General features: G+C 34.4%; 1 protein-coding gene across 2 annotated transcripts in view; it reads left to right on the top strand.

Annotated features, from left to right (window-relative positions):
- Positions 1–13,388, top strand: part of LOC106466382 (integrin beta-PS-like) — a 110,690-nt gene that overhangs the window by 84,263 nt on the left and 13,039 nt on the right. For both annotated transcript variants that reach the window (XM_013926665.2, XM_013926664.2), the window contains exons 16-20: positions 196–308; positions 570–668; positions 5,921–6,047; positions 9,404–9,517; positions 9,970–10,136. In XM_013926665.2, coding sequence (XP_013782119.1) covers positions 196–308; positions 570–668; positions 5,921–6,047; positions 9,404–9,517; positions 9,970–10,136 — 620 coding nt within the window. The remainder of the gene's footprint in view (positions 1–195; positions 309–569; positions 669–5,920; positions 6,048–9,403; positions 9,518–9,969; positions 10,137–13,388) is intronic.

The raw sequence follows: 13,388 nt of genomic DNA, 5'->3' as shown, positions 1-13,388 counted from the left end.
TTTTTTTGTGAAAGGTTTTTTTACTTGTATGACATTCCATTCACTGTATGATTGTTGTCTTGGAATTATACGAGACTGGTGATTTTCAAGTACTTACAAATACGTACAATTTAGTAGTAATTCAGCTTTGTTGATAAACTTTTTAAGTTTTGGATAATTGACTTTAATATTAATATTGTAATATACACATGGTAGGACCTGATCATGGTACGTGTGAGTGTGGGAAGTGTATTTGTCTACCTGGGTGGAAAGGAAGTGCATGTGAGTGCCGAGATACTGAGAAGACTTGCTACCCACCTGATTCTTCAGTAAGTAACATCACAGAAAGCTGTACTGTTTATTTCTTAATTCACTGCAAAATATAAGACCTTCACAATGTGTTATAAATCAATAAATGAATTCTGATTAATGTAAAGAGTATTGAAGGAAATATTACCCACATGTATGTGGTAGTTTGTAGAGTGTTGCTAGAGTAAATCTTTATGTGGTAAATTTGGTTAGACATGTTTAAGTTATGACCAAAAAAACAAACAGCAAAAATAAAAAGTATTTTGAATATTCTTTAATAGGGACTCTGCAGTGGTCGAGGTAGCTGTGTATGTGGAAAATGTGAATGCTGGACAATTGACAAGAAAAAATATAGTGGCGATTATTGTGAGGAATGCATCGTGAGTATTAAGTGTATACCACAGTTATTTTGAATTAAGAACATAACATGTGTTTTAGATAATTATAAATGGTTGAACATGCTTAAAGTATAAGTTAATAAAAACATCAGTGTTGAAGTAAAGGTTGTGATAAAACGTCAGTGTTGAATTAAAAGTTGCTATAAAGTGTCAGTCGTTAAGTAGAGACTGAGAAAGAGTGTGCTCAAGTGAAGATTACAATAAAGTGTTTGTGTTGAAGTGTAGATTGTGATAAAGTGGTTTCTCTGTTGTTGGTACCTTCTAGGTCGTGATGCAACCTTAACATGCATCCGTTCACCAGCATCTTATGGTCAGAATTTACATATAGCCCCATTTTTGTGGAATTATGAATTTGACACATTCCCTGAGTCCTTGGAATCACGAGTTCCATCAGTACAACAACAGTCTACCATTTCCATTTTGTTGCCTGTTTGTCTCAGTTGGAGCCCAATATGGCACCTGTTACAGTTTCCCATCCTTCTCCTTCCCAACCCTTACCTGTCCCTCTTGCTCGGGGTGCCTCATCTTGTCCTTTTCTTCAATGATGCATATCACGTTGCCAACAGTATCAGTGACTACCCATTGGGTTCTGGTCCGGTGGGAGCTCAACTTGCCAATTTTCTTAATCAAGGATCATTGGGTTCTTCAAGTTTTATTGGAAGGATTTGTGATCCTGTTTTTTCTCCACCTCCTGTGTCTCCTATATCCATTTCCTTCCCTCTGCTTCGGGATTATTGACTGGCCAGTGTTTATTGGAGGTGGTTCAAGACCTACTATCTCAGCAGGCCATGGAACCTGTTCTACATACTTCACCAGGTTTTTATTCCAGACTCTTTGTTGTTCCCAAGAAAACTGAGGACTAGAGGCCTGTCATCAATTTGTCTCGCCTCAATCGAATCGTTCAACTGCCCTGTTTTACCATGAAATCATTTCTCACCCTACAGTGGGCACTTTCTCCAGGTGTTTGGATGTCCAAGATGGATGTTGCCAATGGTTATCTACACATCCCTGTCTCAACATGGTCTTGTCCAGTTCTTCAGTTCATCCATCACGAGGTGGTTTACCATTTTTGCACCCTACCCTTAGGGCTTGCTTCTGCCCTTTATGTTTTCTACCGGATGGTCAGAGCTTTTGTTCACCATCTTCGTGCTCTGAGGCTGCAATTCCACCATTATATGGACGACTGGCTTCTTCTGGCTCATTCTGAACTGGAGTCTGCCAGCCATACTCATCAGCTCCTTCACGTGGCTGCTTAGGTGGGCTGGTTAATCACATTGGAAAAGTCCTTCCTCTGTCCTACCCGACATCTTGTCCATTTAGGTGTCCTTTTCGACACTCATCTCAGTCGGGTCCAATCTTCTCCTTTACGACTTCATTCCATCCAATTGTTAGTTTGCTATGCCCTTTCAGCTACCTCACTTTCTGCTCACGAGGTTCTATTGCTTTTGGGAATGTGGTCTTCAATGACATCACTGGTCCCCCTCGGTCATGTACATATGTAATCCCTTCAGTGGGATCTTCACAATCAATGTAACCTTGCTTGGGTTCCTTGGTAGCCCCTGTTACCCATCCTCATACCCCATGATGATCTGCTTTGGTAGTTGGACAAGGCCCATATGTTGGTAGGTGTTCCTGCTTCCTCCCCCTGATCTGGATTTACATCTGTTTACGGATGCATCCCTTCAAGGCTGGGGTGTGTGGGTCAATCACCAAGAGGCTTCAGGCCGTTGGTCTGTTGATGAGCAGATTTTGCATATCAACGTCTTCAAGCTTCTCATGATCTGTCAGGCTTTAAATCACATCCTTCCTCCCACCATTCTCTGGTGATGATTCATTCCGGCAATTCCATGATGGTAGCACATATTAATCACCAAGAAGACACCCAGTTAAGATCTCTCTGTTTTCGTACATTGGATATTCTGTATTGGGCCCACATGCACCACATTCATCTCATTACATGTCACATTCTGGGTGTTTTCAATCTCATAGCAGATCTCTTTCCTGTCCTGACCAAATTTATCCAACAGAGTGGTCTTTAGGTCCCATAAATTCCTTTATGCTTAACCTCCAATCTGATTACTTCATCGGGTAGTCTCTCTCATCTATACCACTCTGTGTCAAGGGAACCACAGCAGGTCAGTCAGTGGGAGATCCCCAAGTAGTAGACCAACTGTTAAACATTTTCCATTTTCACTGATACACCTCAGTGAAGAATGACATATGAAATGAGCCAAAAGGAAATCTACTCCATGATATCCTTGCCATGGACTGGATAAAAGCCAGGCATGAAGATGAAGGACGTGAATGGTGGGATGTAGAACTGGTGACCGAAGTTGACAAAGAGGGAAGTAGACAAGGGGAGGTGTACTTAAAAGAAAAGTTGCAGTTTGTGTAATCTTGGAAACCATGGTTAAGCTGGCCAATAGGAAGTGATCAGAGGGACAGTCAAAGAGCAGAGGGAAATATGTTTTAAGGGAAAGATGAAACATGGAGCGTGAGGAAATAGGTTCAAATGAAGGTAAAGTGAGGGAATGGAGGACCACATAAATATCACAGTCTGAAATACTATGCCGTCTGAGGAGACAACGAATCCAGAAAGAACAGGAGAAGCAAAAACTCAATGGTATCAGGAAAAACAAAAAGTATGAGATAAGGCAGCTCAAAACCCAAGATCGAAAAGACCGAAAAACCCCGGTTGAAAAGCCATGTGAGAAACTGAACCACATGGATGCTGAAGGCCTGTTTTTTTGCCATTGACATTTCACGTATGCTTTATCACTACACTTATCTTCTTCTTTATCCAGATTGTTCCTTACTCCCAAAAACCTCAGCAGCTAGAGTAACTCCTTCTTTTTGCCTACTTCCCTTTCTTCTATTTCTCATCTCTGCACTTATCCCGATCAGGATAGACTTCTATGTCCAGTCCATACCCTTCCTTGTGTTTTTGCCTGCACGGCTTCCTTCCATGGTACCCGTTACCATCTTTTTATCCCTTAGCAGTTTTCCTCTGTTCATGATGTATCCCCTTCTCCCCAAACCAAATGAGTTTGACGTTTGCTTCAGTCGGTTTATTCCTCCTTGTCATCTTCCCAAAGGAATTTATTCAGGATGTATTTTCATCAGATTTGACACCTCACCTTTTCCTTTGCATCTCGTCTTTGTCAGTCAGTGGAGGAAATCCTACAGTTGGAGATGTGGACTAAACCTATTATGTTCATCTTCCATTATTTACACCAAATCACGGTTTCTTCTTTCATGTTCCACCTGAGGGCATTCTTCATGCTTTGGTGTGACTTTGACTGGGTAAGTCTATGTTCATACATTTATTTAATTTCAGGGGCCCTTGCTTAATTTATTCTTTCTAGGGATCCTGCTCTGTATGGATTGGTGCTTGACTAGGTATTCTTCAATCAGAAATCAGCATTGTACAGCCATGTTGACTCGTACTTTAACTTCCATGGTTCGCAATGCTCACCATCGATATGGGGTGTTCCACAAAATCACTTGTAGGTGAGTAACCTCACAATGTGATTGGTTCATAAACTTGCCTGTTCCTGACCATACCACCCATGGACTGCATGGGTAAACCAGAAGGCGATAGCTGTCCATCCCTGCCATGCCTTGTATTGAATATATCGTTATGGTCTGCTTTTTAAAATAGGGTTTCATAGTCACCCATTGCACTGTCTCAGGTGATGACATTCCTCTGGACTCTCCAATGCGTTCTCACTCCCCTTTCTTCTAGTGGAGTATAGGAGTCCTTACCACTTTCCAATTCCAAGCCACTAAGGTGGTTGACTGTGGAGGCACCCTCCTGAATGTGTTCCACAAAAAGATGGCTATAATAATTCAGTGCAGAGTAGAGAGGTGGTGTTCTGTGGGTGTAAATGATGTGATATCCTCCACTATGTGTTATACAATCACTAAGGAGTGAGACGTAAACTTGCAGCTCATCCCTTCAATTGGGAGCCCTCATTCTATCCCCCGCATGGATGTCAGTACCCCATGGCCTGGTTTTAGTGATCCTAACCATGTAACTCAATCCCACAAAGTATAAAAGTGGTTAAAACAACGAATGTGCCTCTAGGTGTAGAGTGGCTAGGCCACGATGGACGATACTTGGTATTGAAAGGATGTCTAGTAAATATAAATCAACTCCCCTAACAGCAAAACCAACTGGAACAATCCAAAAGCAATAACATCCTTGGAATAAGGTACATGAAGGATAGCAAAAAGGACAGAACCAGAATAATTCCCCTTCCCTCTGCTGTGACCCACAAAACAGAAGGAGTATAATTAAGGTAGGAATTTAGACAACCATAAACATGTGTGAGGACTTATGTTGGTTGGTTCTACTCTAAATCCGTCCTCCCACAATTCTCTCCCACTTGGAAGTGTTCTTTTTTTTCTTGCCCTTATCTCCTGCACACTTCACAGATGGATGAAGAGCATACCTGCAGTTCCCCTCATCAGATCTTTGGATCTGACTCTCTCATTTCCCTGGGTATACTTCGGACACTTTGGGGGTACTCGCACCAGTCCCTCCACCTAAGCAATGTGGGATTCTAGCTAATCTTGTCAGAAGAGGGAAGTACTGTATCAAAATTTATAATTTTCCTATACTGAAAATGTATTTCTGATAGGTACTTTCCTCTTCTCACCCTTCTTCCCCACTTTCCTCTAGTGCTTAAATCTTCTGCCAAACTTCAAAGTGATAGTTTGTTATGGGCTTATAGAGAGAGTCTCATATGTCATGTACGTCATGCTACTATTGGTGAAGAAGTGACGCATGATGATTTGCATGAGTGATATGTTGGAATCATTTGATTCCAATAGGGGGAGCAGAAGGCTTGTGGCATGTGTAAAGAAAAAGTTTGCATATAGAGGACAGTACTGGATGAGAATATCTAATCTTGTGAATGGAGGGAAGTGCCTATCAGAAATACATTTTCAGTGTAGGAAAATTATAATATAAATGGTTTAATTAACTCTGAAATGTTTAAATTCACAAGTATACTTAACAATACGTTTTTATTAGTTACTGATTAAAGGTTTCAAAAACTGTTATAGATAGACCAGTCATATTATGATTAGTTTTACACCATTATCTTTGCCTGAGAATACTATATAGTGTTTTTTAAAGTGTATAAGTAAAGAATGCAGTTCAATGCATCAAATGAGAGGAAGTAATTTAAAACATTTAAATGCTTAATGATACTTTTCTGTTTCACCAGAACTGCCCAGTCAGTTGTGATTCTCTGGTAAAGTGTGTTCAGTGTAAGATGTTTCAGTCTGGCCCTTTATCCCAGGAAGAGTGTGTCCGTTGTAACTTTACACTGGAGAAAGTTGATGAAGCTGAAGGTATTATTATTTTCCATTAATCTGATTTCTGACTTCTTTTTAAACAATATTATAACAATTTCTTTATTCAATAGAGCTCGAACCCTCTCACTATGGGCTCAGTGTATTACACCAACCTTGTGACCAACAGAGTTTCCATGAAATTAAGTAAACATTACAAATCTTTTACTAAAACTTGTCCATGAACATATGAAGTCGGAATATTTACTGCTTTGAATACAAACTGATTTTAATGTTAAGATTAAAAATTCTTTTCTTCATTGGAAAATTCTAAAATTTCATTTGCATAATCCTCCTAACTAAATATCAGATATTTTTTAGTAAAACTTTATATTTTATATGTTATTTTCTCTACCCTAACTCTATACCCATTTGGCCAATTTGAATGACCTTGTAATCACCATAAAAATCTAGGAAATGAATCTAAATTACCCATTTTTCTTTCTACAATGACTGTAAATTGTAACTTGATACTACCATTGTGTATCTTAAATAGCTTAAAGCTTGTAACAGTATACATCTCTTTTACTTGATTTTATTGATTTATTGCCTTTTGAACCATGTCTAACTAATAATCCTGCCACACAAGTTGTAAATCACTTGGCGAACATGCAGCTCACGTCACCATTTCAAATTATGTAATGCACGAGCTGCTTGTGAGCATACCTCATGAAAATGTTTTTTTTCATTATCTTACCCAATCTAACCTAGTAAGTTTCTAATTTTTACATTTTAGTTACTTTTATAAAATTAAATAAAGAATATGCATGAAAAACAAGACATACAGAATTTACATTTGGCCTCTTGTTTTTCTGCTGTCAGTTGACAATGAAATTTAAGTCTACTTTTTTGTACTAATGGTACTAATATAATAGGAAATTTTTTTGTACTTAAATAATGCACCAAAGTATACAAAATAATAATAGCATAAAGCAAACAGTGTCGTATAATTATCATAATTTTTCTGGCTTTCAAACTTTAGCATAAGAGCCTTTAAATCTTACCTTAATTCATTGAGTGCTGATTTGCTGTATAGGGTATAGTTTGCCAAAATTCTGTGTGCATTTAAAGCAGCCACAGTCAAGTGGTTAAGCTTGTTGATCTGAAGACTACAAGAGAAAATTTCAAACTGCAGTGTAATGTAATAGGTCATTTGATAGATTAAAACATTGGCTTTCTATTAGTTATGAATAATGTAGTGTAAAACTTCAGAGAGAACTATTGTCAATTTGTGAAAGAAAGGATGAGACAGGTGGGTGTGGCAAGTGGATTTGATTTTCTAGTTTATGACTGTAAACAAATAAGATTGAGGGCTATGAAAATTAGACTTTGCCTTAGTAATATTAATATTATGATAAATAATTTACATTCAGTTCCATGCTTTTAAGAGGGAGAGTAAATAAATTAGAGAAGAGGGAATACCTATAGAGCAAATGTTAGAATTCTCATACTAGATTAGATTGAGGATCTTTTAAATACTTCTTTAGGAAATTGGGGATTTAAAACCTATATAATATTAACATTTGATTTATTAAATACGTTTTGATGTCAGGTTTGTTTACATACAATGATAATAAAGTAATTTAATTAAATAAAAAAAGTTATGACATGCACACTTTGACCTGCCCATAGCAGGGGGCGGGGGGGTTAATACATGTTTTGTAACAGTTATAGTGAGTCTCTTTATGATTATGTGCTTAACAGATTTACATCCAAAATCTATATTATATGTATGACTGTTTAAACCAAGCATAGAGAAATAGAATTTTAATACCATTATTTATTACTCTTTGTGTGTATAGAGAAAAAGATGAGTATTATATCTGAATTTCATTGACAGGCTATCTGTTATTTAATCAGAGCAATCATGTAAGCAATGTGTAAGAATAATTATGTTGTATATTCTTGTGTCACATAATCTATGAAAATGAAGAAAAAAGCAGTATAGTGTAATCTTATAGTGAATGAGATGTTTTTCACATTTTTATTGTCTTTTTTTGTTAATGAACTGATTTTGCTATTGATGGATTATCCATCTTATATATACATGTTTCATCCACTATATATTTCTTCTACTTTTTGTACACTTTATCATAAACATATAATACTATCTATAAAATATTTTACACTTATTGACAGTTATCAATTGTTTATTTTCCAGTTTAGATGTTATAAACTTTTTTTTCCAATAAAAACAAAAATTGCTTAATCTGAATCCAACTTTCACGTTGAAGTTTAACACTAAATATTTACATATTTGACATGCTCACATGGTTTACAGTTTGCCAACAGTGATATTTTTATTTCTATTTTAAAATATAGTTTATAAGGCAAATATATGTACTGTAAGTAAAAATTGTATAACAAAGTTAACTTCATGCATGTCGCCTGAAGCAAGTTCTAGGAAATAAGCTGCTTTGTTTAATAATTCAAATACACAGTGAGATTAAATAACTATTAAAAGCATATGTAGTCTGGGATACTAGCTTTTTAATTTTTGCTTATTGAAAAAAAAAGTTCATATTTGGTGATCTATCTTTCAGTTTGTTCTATTTTCTGAAGATGTATTAATTATCATATCTAAATATATTATACTTGCCTGATCAGAAAATGTATTTTATACATGTATACTGAAAGGTAGGTTTTCTGACTGGGACATGTTACTTTACTCAACATATTTGGTAATACTGATAGAAAGTAATTACTCAGTTTAGATAGTACAATCACTTTTCTTTGTTATGACATTTTTAATGTGTCTGGAGAAGTTGTTCTTTGTAATGTTTTTTTTTGTAAGATTTCATCTGTGAGAATTCCACAACCATATAATTATATATGAACCCCCCCCCCCCCCCAGAAAAAGTCTTTGTGAGAATTTAATGTATCTGAATAAATTAGGGAAGAATAAAAACAATTGATCATTCAAAATAAGTCATATTCATGTTTAGTACAGCAAGCTTTATGTATTCTTTTGTCAAGAATTTTTAATACTGAAGCAGAGAATAGTGACATGTCTGGAAAGACATGTTGCACGTTTTGATTGATATTGTATACTTGCTGATATAGCAGAAAGATAGGTTAAGTATGGCACTGTGTTATAGGATATCTCCTTCTAATGAACATGAGGTTAGGTAAATTTGAAGTAGTCATCTGATACACAAGTATTAGTCTCTTAAAGAGACTAATACATAGTGTGTATCAGATGATTACTTCAAAATTTATAAGCAATGTAGTAACAAATGTTTCATGGATTTTTACATTACCTTATTATTTTGTTAGTATCAAGTAATTTAGAAGTCTTTCATTTTTATTCAGATAATGATCTATGAATATATATCTTTATGTATCTTTTTTTTAAGTCATAAACAAGAACCAGAAGATTTGTGTTTTCACTGACGATGATGAGTGCAAATTTAAATTTGTTTATGAGGCCAATCAAGATGCTGTAAAAGTCTGGGCACAAACTGGAAAAGGTATGTTTGCAGCCAAGAGAAACATTAAATTAGGAGTAAGCTATTTGTATGTCAGGTTTTCATTATAACAGTTTACATTTATGCACTGTTAATCAGTGTGTTGTTTAAGTAGTCCTTTCTACTAAGTATACTAATTATTCAACTTATCCAGATGCCAAATAATATAATTTATTTTACCAAACATGGAAAAGTTAAATACTTTTAACTTAAAATGTTGAATATGCTGCTAAAACGTAATTTTTTTGTGCATACGATAGTTGAATGTAATTGATAATTCATACAGTGGTGATCTGCTTGTATGAAATTTGACAAAACTTTGATATTAAATTGCTAAATACATTTTAGTATTTTGACTACTTCAATAATAATGCATAAAAATTTCAACCAGTATCATGTGTTACATTATATATGGTTTCTCCATCCAGGTGATTATTAAATTTTATGCATTTTAGACTGCCCAGAACCAGTCAATGTAGCAGCAATAGTGGGAGGTGTTATTGGAGGAATTGTCTTGATAGGCTTGCTGTTGCTTTTAATCTGGAAGATTCTAACCTCAATTCATGATCGTAGAGAGTATGCAAAGTTCGAGAAAGAAAGAGCCATGGCTAAATGGCATGCTGTAAGTTTTTGTTTTTTTTAAGAACATTATTGTAAGGCTAGCAAATATATATTCCATTTGAGACATTATACTATCCTCCTTGAGATTTGCTTTTTTGTTGTGTCAAGTGTTTCACTGAATGGATCACTGAAACTGAACAATAAAAAATTGCTTACTCCTTTTGCTTACTTTTGTACATTAAATATTTCATGAAGTTGATGTGTATATTGATATAGTTTCTTGATATCAACTAGATTAATTTATAGTGTTGATTCTTTGTTGTCTATATATGCTAAACTAGGTCTATGATGTGTGAAGTCATAATTTTGGTATTCTACATAGTTAACTTTATTTATTAACCCTTTCGCTATGGGCAGGTTGAAGTGCACATGTCTTGACATTTTGGAGAGTTATATTCAAAATTTTATTATATAACATTATTATTACTTATGTCAATGAAATTGGCATCAAAACATAGCTTATAATTGAAATTTTAATATTATATATGTTTTAATTCCTTAATTTCAAAGGAAACGTAAAGAAAAATATGCTAAATATTGATTTTTGTGTGTTGCATAGCACCTCCTCTTGTCTTATTGCTCACATTATATTTTATTATGCCTACCATACAATGTGTACAGTGGTTAGCGAATTGAGATGTGGAAAAGCTAAATACAAAATAAGAACCTCCCACCTCTTTGATTTGCTGAGATGTCAGTATATTTAGCAAGTCTACTAGAGTGGCTGCTCCTATTACACTGTTCTTTCAAAACCTCTTGTCTAGTCCCAATCTACTTTTCTTGAATAGAAAGAGCAGTTTTCTTTCTATGTAAGTCTGCTAATCATTTGTAAATAGCTTGAAGGAGAAAGTCATAAGTTCACAAACAGTGTTGAAGTGTTATTACTAAATCATTGCTCTGAATGGGAAGGGGATTTTTGTAACCCACATATTGCTTATTTAGAGACCCAGATAAATTACAGGGGTTTTGTGTGTACTAATATAGAAACTTGATAAATTTTTTGGTTTTCTAAGATGTATATTTGAAGCCTACAAAAATTAATATCTCTTAACTCTCCACTCAGAAGAATAAAGGAGGCTTATGGTGAGGCTTAACATGTACGATGCGCACACGCACAAAATTTTGTAACACCATAAGTACTCAAAATCTTTGTTTTACGATGTATTTTTTATGCTCCGAGAACAGGATGTGGGATTTATTGGCTTCTGTATACTAAAATGTTTACAATGAGAATTTACCACAGTAGTAAGACTGCACTTAAATCTGTGAAAATGTTTATTATATGGTTCCGAGCCAATCGATTCAAATTTCAAGTGATTCAGCATTGGTCATTCTTTTGAGGTGTTTGAAATTTAATGGCATAGGTGTACAAAGATACTATTTGTGCAAACTTTGCAAAATACAATGATATTTTGGCTACCATACATTACATATCTATAAATATATATATTAATATTTACTCATAAGTTTTTAATTTTAATTATTTTTCTTAAAACATAGAACAATATACGGAGACATATTTGCTTAGTTCATCATGTGTGCTTTGTTGCTCTCGAGAGTATTGTATTATGGTGTCAAGTAAACAGTCTAATGACACAAGCGATGATTTGTTGCTTTAGTTTCAGCAGGTTTCTACTTTAGTTTTTGACAGTAAAATAAACACAAAATATATATGAAATGTTTAGCAATTAACTTTTAAGAGAAGTATTTTGAAACTTCTTGATCAATAATGAAGAAAAAAAAAGGACATGGCTTCTCATTTTATTTCTGATTTTACAACTTTTCATTATACTTTAATGATTTGTCTACTGGCTGAAGAATCAAATATATCGTTAGGATAAAGATAATAACAGATAAAATATAAAGTTTTACTTAAAAAATTTTATATGTATTTAGGAGGTTAAATAGGTTATGCAAATGAAATATGATATTTTTGAAATGAAGAAAAGTATTTTTAATCTTAACATGAAAATCACTTTGCACTTGGACTAGTAAAAAAAATCAATGTATTCATGGACAAATCTTCAGTAAAAATCCTCCAATAAAAATCAGATTTTTTGCATACAAAAGACTTGTAACATTTATTAAAGGCCACCAAATTTTGTGAAGATACACATACTGTATTAAAAGTTATAGTATGGAAACTATAGTGAGTTCAAAGGGGTTACAAGGTTGGTCAATTCGACCGACCCCGTGTTGAGAGGTGTTAATTTAAATGTAAACCAGAAATATTTCTTTATACAAACTTAGAAATAGGAAGTATTGTTTTATTAAAAATATTCCTTTCTTAAGATAGGAATTACATGACACTTAATTTCTTAATGGGAAAAAATAAAGGTGAAGTATTTTTATACTGTACTGTCAAGTATGTTTTATTCTTATGAAATATTGTTCACAAATAACTGTGTACAATAAACTAAATACTATTAATTGCCATAAAGTCCTAACCATGTAATGATGCAGTTCCTTTGAAATACTTAATACAAAACCTACATTTGTGGAAGTTTTTTAATGTAGAATAAAGAAGAATGGATGGGATTATTGGTCAGTGTTGCAGTTTTGTTGAATAAGTTCTTGAATGGGCCAATGGCTAAAAAAATAAAGAATTTAGAAAAACAAAATGAAAATGCAGTAGATGTAGTTAAACATGACCTATGTGAAATTATTAGAGCTTCAGAATCAAGTAAACTGAAAACCTATCTTTTAATGAACCTGGATTTAACAAAACCTGATATATATATATTGGAGATGAAATTATAAATGATTTTCGAAAATTCATACCTTAATACTCGTATTTAAAAATTGAAACAAGGAAATAGTTGTTTGGTGAAAACAGAACAAGGTGAGTATGCAAAAGAAATTCAAGTAAAAACACATTAAGTTATTTTACCTTAGCTAGTCATATAGGATACAAATATGCAATTTGATATGACACCTTATTTCCACTCAGATGTTAGCTTTCCTTGATTTTGTGCTGACCTCTATCTGTGCTAGTTTTTTTTACTTACCACCAACCTTGAGGCTCCTACATAAATTCTCGTTTCCATGTGGTATTGGCACACTGCAACATGCAAATGAGCATGAAACAACCATCCACACAATAGGAGTGCAACACACCCTCTTAGCATAGCTGACTTCCTCTATATGGATTGTTCAATAGTCATTTTTCAATTGGACACTCATATGTAACAACGTGTCTGTTTTTGTTCATGAACTTTTCAAATATAGATTTGTTTTAGTGGAAGTATCTACA

Source organism: Limulus polyphemus, unplaced genomic scaffold (assembly GCF_000517525.1).
Source record: "Limulus polyphemus unplaced genomic scaffold, Limulus_polyphemus-2.1.2 Scaffold2243, whole genome shotgun sequence".
Lineage (NCBI taxonomy): Eukaryota > Metazoa > Arthropoda > Merostomata > Xiphosura > Limulidae > Limulus > Limulus polyphemus.
The sequence above is the reverse complement of the archived record's forward strand: the minus strand, read 5'-3'. Positions and strand labels throughout refer to the sequence as shown.